The sequence below is a fragment of the Corvus hawaiiensis genome, chromosome 5 (assembly GCF_020740725.1).
Source record: "Corvus hawaiiensis isolate bCorHaw1 chromosome 5, bCorHaw1.pri.cur, whole genome shotgun sequence".
Lineage (NCBI taxonomy): Eukaryota > Metazoa > Chordata > Aves > Passeriformes > Corvidae > Corvus > Corvus hawaiiensis.
In genome coordinates, this window is record NC_063217.1 from 41,724,842 (window position 1) to 41,747,057 (window position 22,216).

The 22,216-nt window shown below is 38.0% G+C and overlaps 1 protein-coding gene and 1 long non-coding RNA gene across 7 annotated transcripts in view; one reads left to right on the top strand and one right to left on the bottom strand.

The window, feature by feature from the left end:
• RAP1GDS1 (Rap1 GTPase-GDP dissociation stimulator 1) overlaps positions 1 to 22,216 on the top strand; it is a 90,696-nt gene that overhangs the window by 27,653 nt on the left and 40,827 nt on the right. For 2 of the 6 annotated variants that reach the window (XM_048304540.1, XM_048304543.1), the window contains exons 1-3: positions 4,072 to 4,102; positions 4,315 to 4,422; positions 18,969 to 19,091. In XM_048304540.1, the coding sequence (XP_048160497.1) occupies positions 4,087 to 4,102; positions 4,315 to 4,422; positions 18,969 to 19,091 (247 nt within the window). In that variant the 5' untranslated portion in view covers positions 4,072 to 4,086. Of the gene's footprint in view, positions 1 to 4,071; positions 4,103 to 4,314; positions 4,423 to 18,968; positions 19,153 to 22,216 lie in introns of those variants that run through there. The other 4 variants (XM_048304541.1, XM_048304542.1, XM_048304544.1 and 1 more) reach the window with 4 other exon arrangements.
• Positions 5,551 to 9,798, bottom strand: LOC125326370. Its single transcript, XR_007203788.1, has 3 exons — positions 9,056 to 9,798; positions 7,715 to 7,890; positions 5,551 to 5,772 (listed from the first exon to the last, which is right to left on the bottom strand). It is a non-coding gene; the product is annotated as an uncharacterized LOC125326370 (long non-coding RNA).

A 22,216-nucleotide genomic window follows, 5' to 3' on the forward strand; every position in this document is an offset into this window, starting at 1 on the left:
GCTTTTCCTGTGATTTGGGTGAAGATGCTGTGGACTTAGAGCAAAATTGGCGAGTTGGTTCTTACCCTCAGAAGCTGCATTACTAGAAAGACTGTTGGGTACCTTGTCAAACTTTTTGCAGTTTAACCACCACTTCTGTGGCCCTGATCAACTACCAGATTTTTACTAGATGAAAGAACAGTTCTTCTGTATAAAACAAATCAGTGACTGCAAATAGGAATGAGTCACAGAAAAGCTCTCAGAAAAAGAGTACAGTGAAATGAAATGGAGTATTAAAACATTCACTAATGTTAGTTTCTGACTAATTTTCTCCATAAAAATGCCTGCACGAGAGATAGCAAAAGGCTGCAAGAGATAGTAGTAATACTGTGCTACCAAAAAGCAATGTGGGCAATCAAAGTATTTAAACTGCCTCATTTTTATGAGTGTTTGTGCAGGAGTAGTTATTGGTGAAAATAAAATGCAACCGTAGGTGGAAGGGGCCAGACAGGTGTGACAGCTCTTGGCAGACTCTACTTCCTAACTTACCAGTTTGTAACATTAGGATCTATAGGATCAAGGTCTGTGGGATTCAGAGCTTTTTGTCCGGATAAAATAACTAATTTTTCTGAAAGCAATATGGTAAGCCAGATGTAAGTATGAGAGACTCCCTGCTTAGGGTCATCAACAAAATAGTTGATACTTTTGTTGAACTTCAGACTTGATGCCTCACAAACACACATGATACCACGTTGTTGATCAGCTGTACCACAGGGACATTACTAGCCAATTTTTACCTCTACCATCGTAATCTTGCCCCCTTAGATCTTCCTAAGTAGTGTGAGCTTTCACATGACTTGCATGTTGACAAAATGTACCTATTCATGTTTCTCGGATACTCCGCCAAAAAAATTCCTTATATTGCTTTTATTCGATGGGGTTTTATTGCCGAGAATCTGATTAGCCTGTGCAGCAGCAAGCCTGGAAACAGCCTCTATAGATGGAGAGGAAGACACACAAAAGTAAGCAGGAGATGATCACAAGAAAACAACAGGGAGTTTTGTAGTTGGAAGAGAAGCGTTTGCAGCTTCTTCCCTAAATGATGGGTTTAGGACAACTGTGAAACAGCAGGAGTCGGGAAGCCTTGTGTGATTATATGGTGAGAGCCCTCTGAAACACTACAGCACTTCTCTCTGAATATCCCTGTCAATGTCATCTCGGGCTATAAGGGTTTGTTCTTTTCAGGATGAGAAAGAAAAAAAGATTAAAAAGATAACCAAACCTCTGAATCTGCTGAAGATGTGTTTGCACATGTCCAAGATTCTTGGGTTTCAAAAGTAACTGTCTCTTTCAAGGTATTAAGTCAGTTTAGAAAGGAGATGGACTAGGACAGAAAAAACCAAAGTGAGCAAATAAGTTCTTTCTTGAAGGATGGTTTCTTCCCTCTGTGCTCTTGGCCTTCTGACATTGTGTCAAGAGATCTGTTGTTTCTACAGTATTCCTATTTTGTTTTCTTCTTTAGCACAGTTTGATTAAGTATCAAGCTGCAAGAAGTTTAGAGTTGTAGGCTTATTAGAAAATCAACGATTATTGTAATTTATTTTCAAAGCACATTTTATGCATATGGTTTCTAAATTAATCTCTACTGTTATGTTATTTTAAAAATACTCACAGCACCCAAGTATACCTAGTGGAATGGCAATTTGGCACACGGTGCAACATAGTTTCATAAGATACTTTAAAAGTAGTATGGCCACATATGTACCATTGCCACAAGTGCCCACTGATAGTTGAAGTGTGTCTAAAGTTGCAGTTAAATGTCCGTGTATGTCAGTGGGATGTGCACATGCTTGGTACCATGAAAAATTGAGCTGTTTGTCCTAGGGAATGAAATATTTGGATAGTCACATTTGAACAATTTTGCCCAACATGCATAATTTTGCATATCATCTGTAATTGTGTAGTATTAGAATAGTGGAGTTTCCCAAGGAAAACTTCCCATGGCACTGAACAGAAAGAAGAGGTAGGAAAATAGACTGGGGTGACTTTCCTAACACTATTGCAGGTTCTGATGTGGCATGGGGTGAAAGAAGTAACAAGTATTTGATATAAAGCACTCATCTCTGCTCAGAAGAATGAAATAAGTGGGATCTTGGGGTTTATTGAGCACAAGTGAAGTAGAAGATGGATGTAAGAGAGAAATAAAGTCTGGGTGTGCTCTCTGACAATAGCCTCAGTTCACAGTCTGCAAAATCTGGTGTGACAGTGAATTTCTTATCTTTGCATTTTCTTTTTCTCCAGATTATAGGAACCCTTGCTTTTTATATATATAGTAGATTGAGTCTTCTTACTGTAAGTGTTGCTATAGCTTCAAAGTTAAGTGTGTGAATATACAAGGAGATGAGATGCCTGTAAGGAGGGAAGAGAATTAGTGCTGTATTAGCAGAAAATTGAAGAGAAGAATATGAGAAGGAGGCAGGTGAAGAAGGGATAAGAGGAGGTGGAATGCACAATGTTAATTGTAGTACTGGGGCTGATCACTGAGTACCCTACACCTGTGACAATTGACACTGCTACCTCCTGAATAATGTTTTTAAGCAATGAGACTTTGCAGTGCATGTTCAACTTTATGTAGGCTAAATGTGATTGAAAAAAAGTGCTGCAGTAACCCTGCTAGAGAGTAATGTATGAAGGGGAATAAAATTTAGGGTTTTTTTCCCTGATAGCTTGTTCCAGAAGGTGGCAGTTCAGCATAGTGAGGAGGTAGTAGGGAGGAAGCTTTTTAAGATTTCGAGGAGCCACAACCAAGTGCGGTTGCCCAAAAGGCTTTTGCAGAGTTGCCAGCATGCTGCTGGCTGTCTGCATTTAGGACTACTGACACTCCTGGCTATAGTAGTTTTGCTAAGAACATGTTAATCACTGAATAGACAAAATAACTGCCTCGTCATAGAGACATATAATCAATTTCATATATAAATACTGAGCACTTCAAAATTAAGTATCTTACCTTTATCTCTATGGGATATTGAACTACAAAAGCATATGCTAATAAAAACTGGAGGTGGAACAAAAGCCACAGCTTTGGCTGAGAAGCAAAGCAGCTCCAGGAGTGAGATTCTGCCCTCTTCATGAGATGCCTGTTGTGTCTCCACCCCTTTCCTTTGCACCATCCCATATGTAGGCAAGTGAGGAGGAGGCAAAGCACAGCAGGTGCCAGCTCACCTATGAAGGAGGCTTCCTACGCTGGTGTGAAGCTCTAAGGCAGCACTGGCTGCCAGTCAGGCTCAGAAGATACCAGTGATGCACTGGAAAGAAACTCCACCTATGGCTGTGTTGGGCTTGCGTCAAGGCTCTTCGATCAGCCACTGGGAATAAAAGACAGTGAGACACTACTTAACATTATTTGTTTTGAGTAACACTTTCTCCTTACTGTCAGAGTTGGCATGGAAACTGAATCAGCACTCATTTTTAGAAGAATAGTCCATTCAGAGTGAGGTTAGTCATCAGTGGGCTTACCAGAGGCTCAGGCGGCAGCTGCCAGCACTTAAACCTTGCTCTTGAGTAGATAGAATCCTCAAAATGGTCACGATCATACTACCCCAGCCTTTACTGGGAAGATAGGTGTCTTTTGAGAATGATGTAGTGTCATTTGCATTTGGGTGGTGGTGGGTTTTTTTTAAAGAGGGAAGAGTTAACTACCTGAAATCCACAACGGAACTTTCTTATTTCAAGAAGATGCCATCTGTTTTTATGGTTCAGTTGAATTTAAAGAGTTAACACAATTCATATTAAGAATGATGCTTGCAACATTGTGGTGGAAAATGGCATAATTCTTAAAAGGCTGTAAGCTTAGCACTAGGCATCTGTGAATAGTCAAGATGGAAGCCTACACAGCATGCAGAAATTGGCATTTTCAATCACTTTGCCTCTGTTGATGAAGAAGATTAAGATATGCTTATTTCCGTTCTATTTTATTCCCACGCACAAGGGGAGAAGCAAAGAAATGGCTGCTGGTTTTCTGTACCAGCAAGGCTGAGAAAATACTGATGGATAAATTGCTGTTCAGTGACATTTCATAAAGCAACTGCTGTGATATCCTGTTCTCAGATGCAAAATGATAAATGTATATATAAATTTGAAATTTAATATAATAATTAAAATAATAAGCTTTTACTCCTGGCTTTTTGTATCCTCAGTACACAGACCATACATGTCTTCTTCATTGATACAGGAACTGTTTACTGTATACCAACTATTTACATTCAAGATTATAGTGTTGTTACCCAATTGATGAGGACACTGATTTCTTTTTTTCTTTTTTCTTTTGTCAAGCAGATAATTTAAGTGAAGCCCTGAAAAAGCTGAAGATAACATCCACTGACAGCACAGCAGATAGCTTGGAGGGATGCTTGGACTGTCTGCTTCAAGCTCTGGCACAAAACAGTAAGTTGTATGGACCTTTCAAATTTTAAATCATATGAGATCAGCGAATTAAAATGTGGTAGAAAGACTGACTCAAGCAGTAGGCTGCTAGATTGGCTCTCTTGAGTTTTGTGGGTTTTTAACCCATATGTCTGTAACATTCTAGTAGCAACAAACACAATGACAGGTAAATACCTGAATATTTGGAACAGCTGTGGTCCGTTCCTTTTTCCAAGATGAAGTAGCACAATTATTTTTTGAATTGATTATTCAAGAAAAAAGGAACACGGATGGAGAAATAAGCTTGACAAGATGGAGGGAACAATAAGGGAGCTGCTTGCTAATTCTGGTTGAAAGAGCATAGTTTCCCATTTGTAATGTATTTCTCCTCACACTTCTGATCACAGATTTCTTAATTCCAGGAGTTTCAGTTAGCAGAACTAGGCTGGATATCCAAAGATGGTCCAAGTTTGATATATATTATGGTGAAAATAATATCAGAATGGAACAAGATGTCATTTTCACCGCAAACTTTAGAATGCTTGTCCCCACTCCCAGTAGACAGAAAGATAAGGTAAATGAAGATGACAGTTTATAAGACTTTTCTGAGTTTAACTTTCTTAGTGCTTCAGATCATGCCAGAAGAAAAATGTGTACAGTTTCAGGTTGAAAAACTTCTCAGGATAGGTACAAGCCATGATTAAAAATTATTTATTTAAAAGAAGAGTTAGTTCTTTGGAAATAGCAATACACTAGTACATACTATTACTAGGTCTTGGTTTTATTTCACATGATGGTACTCTACAAATCAAAGTCTTTTGGATTAGTTGGTCTAAAATACTTCATGAGGTTTTTCACAACTGAGTATAAGCACCATCCAGATCAAGTCAAAAATGAATTATAACAGTGTCTACTTTAGTAGTAGTCTGGTTTTAATTCTCATTATTTTAGAAGGCTATATCAGCCAGAACGTAATAAAATCTTTGAGGTTTAGATAAACCATTTCTTGAAGATGCTGAGTCATTTTTATTATGGATTTATTTATAAGGTATATCCAATACTTTAATCCAACCTCCAATTGGATTTATTTCCACTACTTTTAAGTCTAATGCTTAAACAATAAGTACTAAAAAGATCGTATGAAAAGTGGCAACTTACTTGTGTAAATAGCAGAGTTTGCTATTTTTGCCTATGAAGGTGACACAGCTGTGTCACAGAAGAAGTCTGGCAGATGCAAAATAATTTTACTGATGTAACAAACCAGCACAACATCAAACTTACTGATGCTTCTGTGCAACCAGATGACTCTCTTCTGTCTCAGTCTAGGGCTTTGCTCTTCCTTCCAAAATCTTTTCTTTTCTAGATTTGTAGCTGCCATATCAGATAAACAGATTATTAGGATTTTGACCTCTGTCTTTGGGGTAGTTCTAGAAAATTTATTCTCTCCACAGTTTCCCATGATCTTTGTGTCTAAGTCAGTAACATGGATATAGCCCTGCTGAGCTGCTGCATGATATATATCTGCACATATTTACATTTGCCCAAGATTGAGGGCAACTAAAATAATGCACTGAAAATTAGATGGATCAGATAGGACAGGTTTTTTAAACAGTTTGCTGGTAATTTAGGAACTAGAATATCAATTCTGTTTCAAGGGAACTGGACACTTCCATACCTAAGTTTTGCCACGTTTCTTTGGACACCAGGATTTAGTTCTCAAGGTTGTCTGATGATCTGGGGAACAGACTTCTGGCTTGAGATAATTTTATGAGAATAGCAGTACATTCAAAAGACTTCAGAAACTGAGGTAAATTGCATATAATAGATTGATTCAACAAATAGATACAGAAGCAGCTTTCTAAACACCTTTTCATAGCTCTCATCCATCCAGTTAACATCTTAATATGGATTTGACTGATTGATTTTTAGTTACAGGGTATATTACCATATTCATGATACCTCGTTATGAGATACACTGTACCTTTGTGTCTGTGTATAAATAATTATACAAGAATAATTAGAAATGAAAAAATTGTTTATATTAAAGTACCTGTTAATTGTAATGTAGAGATAATTTAAATAATATTTTGCAAATAATTTTTGTGCTCTCTTTTAGCATATTTCCATGTGTATGATTAAGGAAGTATACATTTAGATTATAGCTCAGTAAATCATCATATTAATGTGAGAGAAAAAAAGCCATGCAAGGAATATTTTAAGAGAATTTTATAACGCTGTGATTTTGTTGGGAGTTCATGGTAGTATTGTAAATCACAGAAGTTAAAGTTTTATTCACTGCATTAAGATAAAAATATTATTTTATCTTATATAAAATTTAGTACATTACTAATATGCGAATGCAACCCACTCCCATCTACTGCCAGCCAAAATCAGTAGTTAAACCCCATGTTACTACAACAAACTGAGATTTTCAGCAAAGGACAGCTTCAGTTTTGCATACTGCATGTACACATGAATGTTTCAGTGACCATTACGCTGTTTTTAATTGCTATCTGCATGCAACATAGGCTTGTGGCTGCTGCAGAAATGTCAGTTAAATTCTCTAGTCTCTAAGAATACAGTGAAAATTACAGTTCCATTTACTCTGCATACAATCCTTTAAATCTTCATTATGTTAAAACATTACTTTCTTCTCATATTTTCTGCGGTATAGAAAGAGATGACAAAGTTATGATGGATATTGTAACTTTTTGTTTCTTTCTATGCAACCTGCTGTGTTTTCTTTTGGTTTTCACTCTCCTTCTCAAAGCTGATCTGTTGATAATCCTAGACAGGTGTAATGCCCTGGAACATGATACCTCCTGCCTGACTTTAGGAGCTATTCTGCCATTTGTCACACCAGTCAAATTAAGGTGCATGCACACACATATGCTATACTACAGGAGGGTGAGGCAAATATTCAGCTGAGTGTGATAACTGCTGGCAAATATTTGGCAAGCCAAATTCAAATTGTTTTAACTACAGTTTGTCTAGGAGAAAATTGCATAGCTCTCCACATCTGAGATCTGGGTCTGAAAAATCATCTGAAAATCCTGCACAGATGGTTTCCTTAGGAGGCATTGTTTGGAAATGTATATTTCCAATATATATTCCTATTTATTTCCAATAAATATTCCTATTTATGCAGATATTTTAGTTCTTGTCTGTCAACAGCACTTCTGTCTGAGGCCAGTCATATATGGTCTAGCTTGTGGCACTAGAGAAAACTGAGGAGGTTAAGATGAAAGAGACAACAATGACAGAAGAATAAGACATAAACATGCATTAGAAATGCTTTAGAATAATGACATACCTCATCTTGTGTGGAGTTCCCTCAGCATTCCCAGTGAAGTTGACTGGAATATCTGGGGACTTTGGAGCCGTACGGTTGCAGTAACATTAGTTGTGATTCACAGGTAGTGTAAGATCTCCTTTCACCTCTGTGGATCTACCTCATTCACATAAGCTGAGATGCTGTCCACCTTGCTTCTGAAAGAAAAACACAAATACGTGATCTCTCTCCACCTGCAAGCGCTTACCATCTGCTAAACTTCGCATAGTTCAGATTTTTAAGGAAAGGCTGGGGTACATGATCCATAAGCATTATTAGCAGCAAAAACCAGATTCAATGAAGAGGTGAAAGTCATGTATTGCATGCATTTTCTTTTAACAACTATGCATTAAAACAAGTTACTCCATTGTCTGCTCCATAGAATCTGGATTAATTCTGTACAGACATGGATTGCTGTGTTATTGTCTAGAAAGAATTTTGCTGATCTGGAAGCAGACTGGAAGGAGTGTAGAATGATCATAACAGTCAGAAAAGGCACAAACCTGCTCAAAAGAATGAGTAAGACACGTACTGAAGAGAAGTAATTTGAAAGATCTTATGCTTACATTTCTGGAATGAAGCATATTCTGAAGTATAATTGCTTTATTTTGTATCTTGCACCCAAAGAAAAATATGGGTATGTACTACTATTTGATATTGGGAATAATTGGTTAATTGTCTTGTATAAGGAATTACAAGAGAAAACATATTGGCCACCATTTTCAATCAGCGTACATGAATTTATACCTGTTAAGAGCCATTTCATAAATACTATGCTTATCAAAAAAGTGCACGTATCCTAGGATCCCCAGGTAGAGGTCCACAAGAAAGGACTGCCAGAGAGAAAGAAAGCAAAAAGGAAATAGAGGTTTTCTTTTAAACAGCAGGCTCTCTGGGACATAATTATTGCACTAACAACAACAAAAAGTTACTGCTAGTGCAGACATGCTGTGTTTCAGATACAAGAAGTTATAGCAGACATAAATAACCCAGTTTTGATAAATGAGAAATCTGAAAAATCAGAATGGTATTTTTGGCTCTGCTGTACTCAGTGTAAGAGGCTGAAAATGCCCACTAATCCCAGATTTCAGCACCTGGCTCTGAAAATGTCTGACATGTAGTTGAAGTGCAAAGGCTGGCACATGCATTTGAAGTATTTTTTTACATATACTTTTTAGGAAACTAAGAATGAGTTTACATGTTTGTGTGTAAAAATGGTTAAGCAAAATCACAGCAATAAAGAAAAGCTTAAGCAAGAGGGCAAGGTCCCAGTTTTGAAAAGGATTTAGAAACATTGGAAAGATTTGAAATAATGCACCTTACCTTAAAGATGTGGCTGGCTAAGATGCCCTGTTTCCTGCTTGTTGAGCTTTGCTGATACCTGGTTACTCAAAGAACCATCACATGACACATGAAAATCTTAAATTCATGCTTGAAACTGGAGATCTCAGCATTATTCAAAGGCTACTTTAGCATGTCGTTTTTCTTCCCATAATGCACACAGTTTCTTAATAGTATTTTGCTTTTCCCCAGAAGGTATTTTGGCTGTATGCTGGAGCCATTCTTTGTTTAGAATACATATACTGGCTGTGTTGTATGAGAGAAAATAACATTGTTACAAATTCCTTGAGCAACTTGTAGTAAGCCTTTGCCATCACTTCCTGCTCTTCCAGCATTACGGTGTAAGGACCATGGGCTCATCCCCCCTACCTAAAGCTTCTTGTTCAGTTTTTCTCTTGAAAGTCACCAGTGGGTTTTCTGAAATGTATCTGATGGCACCCCAGAGGAGCATGTAATAGCATCTGGAGTGCTTAAGAAAATCTTGGATATCTGCAGGGACAGCAGATTTCTCACATTCCTTCCTCAGTGGTGAAACTTTTCTTTGAATGCCCTGAATCTTTGGTAGGCACCTGTTTTCACAGGCATCTAGTTTCTCTCTTTAATTATTTTGGTGGGTTTCCAGTTCTCACAACCATATGTTTACACAGAGGTTATATTTGAGTTGGAAATTAATTTTATTCTGTTCTTCATAGCCGTGGCTTCCATATGTTGTTGAATTTAGTTAGTACTCGTGCTTCTTATACTTGATGTTCCTTTTCCTGATCTTTACTGGCCATAGAAGATGGAACAGTTCCTCTACTGGAGCAGAAAAATCATGGAGAATTTAGACATTTATAATGCTTTAATTCAGAGCTCAACTAAAAAAAACCCTGAAATTTTAAAATGTATTATTGAGCCTATTAGTGCCTTTGATTTGTAGCAGAAAAATTGAGCTTTGCCTATTTTTATCTATTTAGTTTTTGGACATTCTTGATAGTGTTCGTACTCCTATTTATTGATTGCAGCATCAGGTAGGCAGCTGTCTGCTTAACTGGTAACACTAAGTGCCATCTGATTTCAGTGAAGCCTTGTACCTCTTTAGTACACAGAGGATTAAGAAGTGTTCATTTCGTCTTTTGTTTCCACAGCCCTCTCACACTTAGCATGAAAATATCTATCCTTCTGCCCCAAACATAGAAAAAATTAAGTTGTAGGACCTTTTGTCATAGCAGAGTTATTCTAAGGCACAAACAACTGAAATCACTTCATTTTTTCCCATTGGCTAGACATCTTAAGCTTTCTCCATTCCCTTTCATGGAATGGAGCACGGAGAAAAAGCTCCACATTTCAGAGCTTGCTCAAGCAAAAATATTCCTAAACATCAGCACACTAACCCTTCTCTGTTTTGGAGAAACTCTTTGAGCAGAATAAGAGTAAAATGATGCGACTGTCATTTCATGCAGATTGTGGCCAACAAACAATGCTTTCCTGAATGTGAATGCTTGCATAGTATTAAAGCTTAAAACAGTAACTGTCTACAGGCCCTATTCTGACCCTCTAACTTCTAGCCACACTTGTTTCATATAAATAAAAAAAGAGCTTTCAGCATCCCTGCAGCTTTAACACACTTTACAATCATAAGCTGTGACAACACAAGGCAGTGCATAAGCACATCAAGAGAGCTTAGCACAACCAATGGAGTAGGCAATGGTACTAATTGGATTAGTGGCCTATTAAAACAACTGGTAACTAGTAGAATTAAGTTCACTGACAAATAGCATTTCCTTGCTTTCTTATTCCTCTTTGATCTTTAGCATCACCCTTTCTTCTTAGCAGCAGTCTTTCTTCCAGGAGGATTTTTGATCCTCCTCGGGTGTGCTCTCCAGCATACCCTGTTAGATGTCTCCCACCTGTGATCTTGGAAGGAGAAGGGGGCCACCCATGGATGTATACTCAGACCCAGCAGACATGGGCCTGCATGTTAGTCCTGACATGTAAGTGTCTCAGCCTGGACATTCAAACAAGCAACAGATATTTATGGCATTATCCATGAAAAGGTAATATGCAGATGAAAGCTAGAACATCCTCCTCCAATAAGATAAAAACGAAACAGTATCATTGCTAACTGTCTACTGAAATTTATGGCTCTCTGCTGAGATTAAAGTATTCTTTAGGAAGATGGTGTCCTTAGCCTATGACAAAGATTTTAGGACTTTATTATTATTCCTGATTTGGCTTGGAGACTACAAAAATATTAAGAGTAGCACTAAGCTACCCGCAGTACCTTGTAGGACTTGTTTTCTTTACATATTGGAGATATGAACTAGTGTCTGTTTAGCTACTACTAAATCTTGATTCAGCATCTTTGGACTTCAGTGGAGTGGGCATAATGCATTTAATATCTATTCGAACCGAGGGAGGGAGAGGGAGTAGAAATGAAAAAGGAAGAAATAAAACTAAGCAGATGAGTAACAAGGAACACAGTGGAATGTAAGATTTTTATTTTAGAGGAAGGAGAGAAATAGCAGAAGGGAGAAACAGATATAAAGATAAAATTTTTGACAGAAAAAAGAACAAGCTAAATGCAGGTACCTGAGTGGCTGCTAGGAAGCAGTCAAACCAAAACCCCCCATTTCAGACCAGCAAGAATCTCTAGTCTGCTTCTGACACAGATCATCTCTTGTAAAAGAGCCAGGGGTTCAAACTGAGTTGGGCCAGTTCAGTCAGTCAAGCCCATCGCAGGCCATTAAGCTTACCTGCAAAGATTTCTAGTCAAATGGCCTGCTAAACTTTGGGGATCCTGATGAATATTTTTTAAGAGGGAGTTTTGGCTCAAATACTGTGTTATAAAGTGTTCCTTCTTTTTGCTGAAGAAGGATGTTTTTTGCATCTTGGCTCATGGGCTGTTGCCTTGTCATGATATTGTACACACATCATCCAGAAATGTTTCTTCATTAAGTGCTGTATATAATATATTATTATAGTATAACTATACTAAATCAAGGTGACTGCTTTTTGTTGGACTATTTCCCAGTAAACTGGGTTACCCTAATGATACTGAATGGTAATCACTGCTGCTTAGTGGGATTATATTTTGCATAAATTCCCCTTAATAGTGATGTATTTAGTTAGTGCCAGATAGTTACATGTTTATCCAAGTGTTAAATTCCAAGTGCTATTCACTGAATACACAATGTGTCAAATAAATATTAACTATTACATTTTTTTTCTTTGCGGAAGGCATCAGTGAATAGCAATTCCAGATAATAGAATTGACACATCTTTTTTTTTAGATTGCCTCTGTATTGCATTTTCAAAAGGCAGGCCTTTTCTTTTGCTTCTGTATTGCATTTCAAAAATGCAAAGGAAAACGCCTACTTTTTACCAAAAAGATTATATTTAGAGATCATGTAATTCACAATTTCAGGTCTGCAGTTTCATTCTTAGCTTTGCCCCAGTCCCTTATAACTTAAAAATGTGATCTTTTTTAGATAAGGTTTTCTTGAAGCTACTCTGATAGCAAAGCTCACTAAAAATACCAGTAGATTAAAGAATTCCTTTATGTGTAGATGTACTCTTTCAATAAGCAAAGGGTGGAATTTCACAGCAGGCATTTCAGCTCACTTAAGAGCACTCTTAAGAGATTGCTTAAAAGGAACATGAAACATTTCCATTTCCTGCATATAAAATTATCAGCTTTCAAATTTGATTTGATGTTAATAAACTAAACCAAATTTGGAAAAAGGATTTTACTCCATGGGACTAACATTTGTTATACATTTTGAAAAACTAAAGCTTGAGAATACCCTTCACCCTGGGACCTGTACTAAGTTCAGTCAGTACAAGTAAGAGAGGAGGCAGGGGAAAATGTCGGAATGGCTGAATACAAAACACAAAGATGTGAGTGTATGACATTTGTATTAAGACGCCAAACAACAAACTTGGCAGCTCAGGCACTGACATCAAACTCTTTCAGCAACCTTGCTACTGAAGTGGTTACATCCTGGAGAGGGTGAGTCAGAAAGGGGGAGCAGGGGAACAGCTTGGATAAATCCACCAGCTATGTGCCAGGGCTCAGAACCGGATCCAGTTCAGGAACTCAGGGGTTCCAAGCTGCCTAACTTTAATATGCTGCCTTGTGCTGTGACCTATTCGTGGAAGTATTGGTGTGCATTTTTCTTCATTGAAGGCAAAGATGTCACGTATTTTTTACTTCTATTGGTACCTGCAACAGGCTATCCAATGCGTAGAATCTCATCCTGAAATTCACTTTTATACGTTGGATGTAGCTTTTGGAGAATTTAATCATCGAGTCTCATGCAGCTAGTTGATTGATAAATCTGTTTCTCCATCTGTCCTTCCTTCCTTGTTAGAGCTGAGATTTTAATTACAAACATCTGTGTAGTGTCTCCATTAAAAGTAGGAATTGAAGTTGCCCTGTAGCTGCTGACAGAGACAAAACAGAGCAAACACCATGATGGAAACATTTGTACAGCTAAGGAAGAATCCTCCCTCCTTGCCTCATAGGTGTCTAATTTGAAGGATAAGTGAGCAAGCAGATTTTGGGGATTTCCTTGTGTGAGGAGGAGCATGCCAAAAAGAAATCAAATGTATACAGTTATTTTTATCCAGAAATTATTATTATTAAAGGACATTTCCCCCCCCCCCCCCCCCCGTAAAAAACGTAAAAATAACTCTTAATAATTAGAACAGACTCTTTGGTTAAGGTTTGTTAAGCAAAACATCCTTATCAGTGGTGCATTCTTTGTTTCATGAGAGCATATAATTTGTTTCTCTGAGGTTTTTTACAACTCACTTTTTGTGCTTTTGTAGCCAGACTAAAATCTTCATTTTGTGGTTTGAAAAATACAGTAGGAGGCTGCAGAGAGAGGGACAATGTTTCATGAGGGAGGCTGTATATGGAGAGAGCATCAGTGCTTATGCTTGGTCACATGAACCCTCTTATTGTGGTGGTTAGGAGCATGTGCTAGTTCGAAAGATATCCTTGTTCCCTTCCTTCTCTTCCCTTCTGCCTCCTGAAAGAGCAGATGGAAGTTTCCTTTCATGATATATGTGGTTCATCATTATTTATTCATGTGTTCATCTTTCTCTTTCTGATGAGAGTACATGTAGGAGGAACATTATCAAGCAAGGTAATTTTCTGCAGTAGTTTCAGTAGGTTTATAAAACATCTTTGCAGCCGGAAAGACATGCATTTTTCAAAAGAGTACATGGCAAACATGGTTTGCTTAATAAACGGGACCCTCACAAAGCTGTTTATTTATAATTCTGTGATGTGAAGCTCCACAACATGGGAATTATTGCAGTGCTAGCCCCCACTACTGTCGGGTTACTAATAATAGTGTAACTTAAACTCATTGTTCATAGGGAGTAGGAATGGTGAGCCTCTAGCTTTCTTCTGCTAGCAAGGCACTGCTGATAGATATGCCTTGCCTTTCCCTCCCCCCTTTCTGCCTTTTCTTTCATTCGAAGGTGGACAAAATAATACAGAGAGGAGAAAAGAGTGAACAAAGGGAAGTGAAATTTCAGAGGAAATAGAGCTGAGAGGGAAAAGAGTGTAGAATTTAATTCTAAACACATTCGATTTTTTTCCTATGATTTCTGCTACTTAATTAACCAGTCTGATAGCCATGGTGCTCAGCTCACCAGCTCTGATCTGTGGCATTAAAGATTTTCCTGCCCACACTCTTAACTATTCTGACTTCAGGCACTGCAAAAACCACAAAAAGCAAGCATATTGACATTTTAATCACTCAGCTATGACATTAATAAGATTTTGACACTATGTGATCTGACATACCTTTGTCTTGATATCTAGTGATACAAGGAGACATCTAAAGCAGCAGGCTTAACCTTAGAGGGTTTTCCCCTCCAGTGATGCTGTATTAGACTGTGTGCAAAAGGGCTGTTTTTAATGCAGCATTGTTACAGTCCTATAGCTTCTTTGCTTTAAGACAGGGGACAGCTCTAGGGGTGGGCTGGTGTAAGCAGACTGAAAATCAGGCTTTGAAAGAAAGTATTTGAAATCACAGATAGCAAAAGGATTTTCAGATATGGCACCCTAATGTCAGGCTATCTAGATTGCTAGGTTTCTTTCAGACACAAATTTAATAGATTTAAAGGGGGTGCCATTCTGCTAAAGGAATATTGTCTGTGATTTCCTTTTTGGCCAGTATAGAAAGCACAGGAGGAGAATATGTGGTAGAGATTTGCCTAGGTCTTTCTTGTTCCTGGAGAAATTTTTTGGGTTTACATGCTCCAACTACAATTGATATAGCAATTTAAAAGATGACAACTGAAATTAAGTTTTCAAAATAATTTAGCCTCTTAATAATTTACAAGGAAGCCCAGAATGAAACCAGCATGCAGAAGATTGATATCCTTAATAAATAATACCTCTTTAGTGCAAACACACAGAGAGACAGGAAGCCAGGTGGGCTTTTTCCAGCCTCTGAAGAGAACAAATAAAGGCAGGAGTTGAGAGTTGCCTATGCTGAAGCCACTAGCAGTTTCTAACTCTCAGCAAACTCTACATTATTTCTCCTAGAGCCAGGCAGTGGTAGGGGTACCAGCACTTCGGCAGCACTGATGTGTGTGGTCTCCCAGTCTCTCAGGTTCTGCAGAATCAAAAACAACTGATGATTTTTACAATCATAGTGAAAGTACTGCTACATAAACCTGACAATCTATTGCCCACTCCAAAGAATAACACGACACACACTTCCCTGCATTTCTGTTCCTATGTCCCTGTATGTTTTAGGTATTTATACAGGACACATATTATATGAAGCTGAGCACAAAGGAGAGTCACACACTGGACTGCTTGTGTCTTGCAAGTGAAACAATTGTCCCATTTAGGCACTATAAGCAATGCTTATATATCTATAGCTGTGCTGAAATCATCCTCAAGACCTCCACCTTGGTATTCTCATCTACAGACATGCATTTTAACACTTAGTACCTGAACTGAGCGTACAGTTGACTCTGCAGACAGGTGAAGAGTGGTTGAAGATCTTCCTCTGGACTTCGCAGGGCAGCCCTGTGCATCATTTGCCTTCCTCCTTTGAAAGAATATAAAAAATACTGAGCAAAAATGCTATATTTAACAATACCCTTCCCTGTTTAAGCATTTCAAAACTCCAGAAAGATTGGTTTCCTATAACAAAAATATCTGCTAATTATATGTGACTTAAGAAATTAATTTGTATATTACAGTACATTTTTTTTTTCCCACCTTCTTTATTAGAACTTTAATATGATGAACACAGAATCCCTGGAAAAAAAATGTATTTATTTTGCAGATACAAAATAGAGTAATGTGCATGAGGATGGAAGAGTAATTTTCCTGGCACATTCTCTTAGGATGCTTTATATGGAGGATCTACTATAAACTACTTGCAAAGATTTTGTGTCATGCTGTCATCTATTTTGAAACTGAATTAATTTGTGTATTACACCAAGTGTAAATTGTATGTGTTCTGCAGAGGAAGAGCAGTGCTTACTTAGACTTGGAGTAGACAAGCTGAAGCACCCTGTGGCATTTTTTACACCTAAGGCAATTCCTGGCAAAAATGCCTCAGAGAGCGCTGTGGGCTGATAGTAATTCTTCTGCCTCATGCCAGAGTAATGTGCTTTTCCCCAAATAATGATGCTTGAGCGCTCACCCAGGGTAGAGTAGAAGCAGGGGTGTTCTACACTCACTGCTGGTTAAATGAATTACTCTTCCCTCTTTTATGACTAGCAAAAGTTTGACATTGATACCCAGCTGGCTAACAAGAAACATTAGGATGTCGGTTTCAAAGGATGAATATGTGCAGGTGTGCCTCCTCTACTGCTTCAGAGTAAGAACAAGTCATTGGTCAGTTTCCATCTGCGTGATCCCAGCTGATTTCCCAATTTCTGAGAGGTCTGTTAGGGCTATGCTTTCATTGGCGCTCAGTTGCTTTTCTTAATAAAATCAATCAGGGTGTATCTGCTGCACACAACTTGCCCAGAGAAGCACTTAATTTTATTTTCCCACTTCTTGCAGGATATATTTAGTTGTACTTATGTAATTTATGCTTTGCGCAGTAATGAGTCCATCAAACTACAGACCAAAAAAATACAACTGGATACTGTATATCTCAGCAGTGTGACAGGAGAAAATGCATTTATGTCTCCTGCCTACTAATACAGGTTCACACATACCCATATTTTGCATTTTGAATTCTGTACTTTGAGTTTTGAACTTAAAGGTGAGAGAGGCTCTTCCTTAATAGATATCTAAGATATCTGGACCAGTCTTTAGTCCTGCTATGATTTTCTCTAAATTCAAACTTTCATTTTGTGTGCCTATATCCATTGGAAAATATTGCTGCTAAGTACATGCTATATGTCAGTTTATAAAAGCTTCCAAATGATCCATAAGCTCCTTTGCATTATATCTTTTGAGAGGTTTTTTCAGTGTATTTTAAAAATTCCAGTTAACTAGATTGCAAACAGTTAATAATAATTAGCATTTATATTATGCATGAGATGTTAAAGTTAATCTTTATTGATACCAAATCTGTTTGTAATCAGATGTCATCACCAACATATTGCAGCTGAGTGGTCCTACCCAAACATCCCAAATTGGAATTATATACAGAAATGGGAGCCATAACTGCAATCCAGACTTGAAGTTCTCACTTTTTAGTCTGTTTTCTGTCATGTAGACATAACGGACTCTGAGACACTGAAGCATGTACATACTGTGTGTGAGCCACAAAACCAATGTGAGTCACATCTGCCGGGCTTGTGCTGGCTTCTGTTCAGGGGCAGCTTGAGTGGATCTCTCCCACTCCCAGAGGCAGCCGGGAGTTCAGTTGCAGCCCTGAGAGTAAGGAAAGGGAGGAGGAAGAGGAGAGAGGGTGTGGTATGTCGTTACCAATTCACAAGTGAAGCACAGCCAAAGAGTGGTTGCAAAGTGCGTTCAGATGGATTTGTTCTGCTTTGCAAAAGTCATCAATTGGAGCATCTCACAGTAAACTCTGAAGAATGCAAATAACTTCCCTTATAAATGGCTTAAGGAGTCATGCTGCTTTCTAAAATGATAGCTGCCATCTAGTCGTACTATTAGTATGTCACACTAATATTCACTCAAGCCATTTCTAAAGCATTAGAAAATATGTCATGGCATCTAGTACCTTGTCTTTAACTGCAGTTGAACCAATGTTGGTTTTCAGTTTGTTACAGAGCTGTTGGCCAGCAATGTTAGGTGGGGCCCTGTCAGGGAGCAGCTGCACAATTCCTCTTATTACGTACAGAAGTGGGAGAGCTTTTGTCACGAATCTTTGATACCTGCTACAGGAAACTCAGTGTTTTTCCCTTTCACTTCTACTGAGGCTATACTGAAACTACTGAGTAACAGAAGATATTTAAGTGAGTGCAAGAGAAGTCTAGAACTAGGATCATCTTAGCTCTCCCTCTTCTCCAGTTTCTGATTCCTACACTGCATTAAGCTGTACCCTAAACTGTAAGGACTTCCCCCATCATTCCTTGAACATTTCCAGTAATACATCTCTTCGCAGTGTCATTCCTTGACTTTTATATAATACCTTCATCTGCTGCATATCAGTTTATGACCTTTTGTCTTTCTACCAGTCTCTCCAGTATTTTCCCCATGTAAGCATGAGTATTTATCTGTATATACTTATATAGCAGTCACCTTATAAAGATCAATTGATTCGAAATGGCAAAGTATTCTATGAGTATATCAGATAAAATAAGTATTGTTACTGAAATAACACCTGTCTTCTTATATGGGAAATAATGACTTTCATAATTACTTTTGAGAAGACTTCCCTTCTTCTTTTTATTCTGTTCTTCCCCAAAATAATTTGATGCACTAGTCATTTTTGTGTGATGTGTTTTTCAGATACGGAGACAAGTGAAAAAATCCAGAAAAGTGGAGTTCTTCAGGTGTTCGCGAGTCTGTTGATGCCACAATCTTCCTGCACAGCAAAAGTAGCTAACATCATAGCAGAAGTAGCCAGAAATGGTGAGGTTTTCTACAAGAACTTTTCTGCTGGAACATCTTCAGTTTTTCACCTCACTTGTCAGTATGTTTTACTTCATTTATGTTTTCATTTTATAGCTTAGACACCTTTCATGTCCCTCCCTTTCACTCTTTTTGTTTTGCCTAATTTTTTTTCTCTACTTTTTAATACAATCAAAACAGCATTTGGCTGCTGGAATTTTTTTTACTCTTACTTTCATGCTGTTTAGTTTTTAAGACAGTAATGTAATTTACTGGGCAGAAATAGCCCACCACTGGTGAAATGCGTTTCTATATGAACAGCATGTAGAAAGAGACATGCACAATGTGTGCAGCCAGTTATGCATAGTGCCCATAGTTATAGCAGTAGGATCTATACAGTGGTTAAAGGATAGTAGATAATTTCTTTGGTCTGAGATTTTTCATAAGATTATTACCATTATGAGGCCTTTGATACCACACTGAAACCAATTAGTCCTACCTAAAGAGCATTATCTGTGTTAGAGTAAGTCCCAAATAAGAATCAGGTCCATTTTGGTATGGATTATATACATACAGTATGTAATATAACATAGGAGATAATAAACAAACTATTTAAATTTTTCTTTAGACAGGATTATCATTAACCTCACCAAATACCTGCATATCTTGAGCTCAGAAGAATGGCCTCATACTTGCAGGCAGACATTATTGGCAGACCCTGTGATGAGGGTAGAGGATGTATGTGGCTGACTTTTCTCATTCCTGGACTTGCTGCTGTCCCAGCCTAAGAGGCACAGATTCCATTTTGGACTTTCCTTCCCTGCAGGCCAGACAGAGAAGAGTATGATGTCCCTTAACTGCTGTCCTGGCAGCCTTATCCCCCTCCATCTCCTGCTGATGCCTCTTCAGGGAAAGGGCTACATTCTTGCTGACTACTTTCACATTCCTTTTCCACCTTTTCTGTGGAATCACAAAACTACAACTTCTTACTGATACCCCCATGGTGACCTCCACCCAGTTTGCTGGTTTTGAGACAGAGCTATATATGGTTATTCAGAAACAACATTAATGAGAAAAGATATATGTTTAGTTTCTAAGTGTTAAAATTATTTAGATAAAGAGCCAGTAAAAAATATGTACATAGAAATTTAAATTTAGAAATGTTTCAGAATGATAGAGATTTAGGCAAATGTATCACAGGCTTTTTTTTTCTGTACCTAATGAATTCATAACAAGTACGTGTAGAACATCACTGTCAACCATGTGTCCTCACAGTTGGTCCTTTTAGCTCCTACCCAAGGGGGGAAAAGTTATGAATAAAATCAATGTTCACAGTAGCTAAACTGATTACTATGTATTGTTTCCTCAAAGACTCTCTTATGGCGCATTTTAGCCAGTATATTTCAAATGTGAAATAACACATGAAATGTCTGAATAGTTTCTAATGTGTCCTTTTTCCTGACAGGTTTTAAACGGATGCTTTATGTACACTCTCAGAAAAGCTGACATTTTACCTGGTTCATCATACAAAATAGTTTTTGTCTTTTTCTTAGGGTCATTTGCGGGTATAATTGGGACCTCTGTCAGCCAAGGTTAAAGTGGAGATATTCAGAAATTATTTAAGGTGCCCAGTGCTTTCAAGACTGAGATCATCTGGGTATTTCTCATTGGTTTCTAACTCTGTTGAAATAGTTACTTAAGCAGGATAGTGGGGAATACTTCATTTGAATTCTATTGTTTTCTTTGTTTTATTGCATAAAAATGCAAGAGTTTAATGCTTATACTGTACCTGTTTTCAACAAACTTCAGGGCCCTTTGAGAAATTTGTGTTATCAACATTCTATGGATAGTAGGCATTAAACCCATTCTCTGAGTGGTCATGCCATGCACTACTGCCAGAGCTGGGAGCAGAGCCTCTGATTTTGGGCGTTACTGATAAAAGAGCATCTTTTCCTTCCCCACTTCTTGTTTTCCTCTCACGTTCCCCTCATATGATCTTACACACAAACACATCTGACCACATCGAATCTCTCTACTTGCCTTAGTGGTTTTGTCTTGTTTCATCTCTTCCTTTTCACCTCTTCATGCTCTTGCTGTTTCACCTCTTCTGCTCACATGACTCTTCCTCCTCCCAGCTTGAGCTCAAATTTGTCTCTCCTATTTTAAACATCCAAACATACAAAACTCCCTTTAGTCACATATGTCTCTCCAACTACAGCCATCATGTGAGCATCATGAAGGCTCAGATGCACTTGCTATGTGGAGTTTCTCTCTCCACTGTAGACCTTTTAAACCTTCTTCCAAGGTTTTTAGTCTTTACCACGTGCAGGAATGAGAGAACATCGTCTTCACAGTCTGTAGTACTACAACACAGTTACATTTCTCTTTCAAAATCTTGTTCTCTCGGTTTATGTTACTCTGTCCTCAGTGGTTCTCCTCCTAACTTCTTAAGCGATTCTTCACTGTTTCCTTCAAAGGATCTGCTTCATTTCTCTCCCAGGCTAGTGTAAACCTTTTAAAGACTATGTTGTCAATCACTTTCTCATTCTTCTATTACCTCTGTGTAGTATCAGCTGCAAAAGTAGTTGCAGTTACCATATTTTTGTTCCTGTTTCACAGATCTATTTTGATACATATGGCACCATTTCTTTTACTTCTTGCTCTTACATGACCTTGATAAATACAGGTTTGCTCAGCATATTGACCAACGATTTTGTTGCAGAAAAGCTTCTGCTCACTCCAAATGGAGGGAGAGTGGAGGAAGGGTTTCTTACTCCTTTTTACCATGTGAGGAAGAACCTAAACAAACAGCAGAACAGACTGAAATCTCTCAGTCTTTTAGGAGAGAACAAGTTTCATTTCCTGATACAGACTAGGAGAAAAAAAAATCTGACTTTGATGATGTAGAGACTGGTAAATTAGTGGGTGTAAAGGAAAGTGATGCAGGGGTAGCTGAGGAACAGAGAAGAGTTTTTACAGGCAATTGGGAGGAAGAGGCTGAGGGGACAGAGAATACAGAGGAAGAAACTAAATACGTCTAGTAAATAAATATTGCAATGAAGTTGAAAGTGGGTAATAAAGAAATAGACTGAACATTACAAGGACATGGCAAGACCAGTTTTAAAGACCAGATGTATCTGATATTT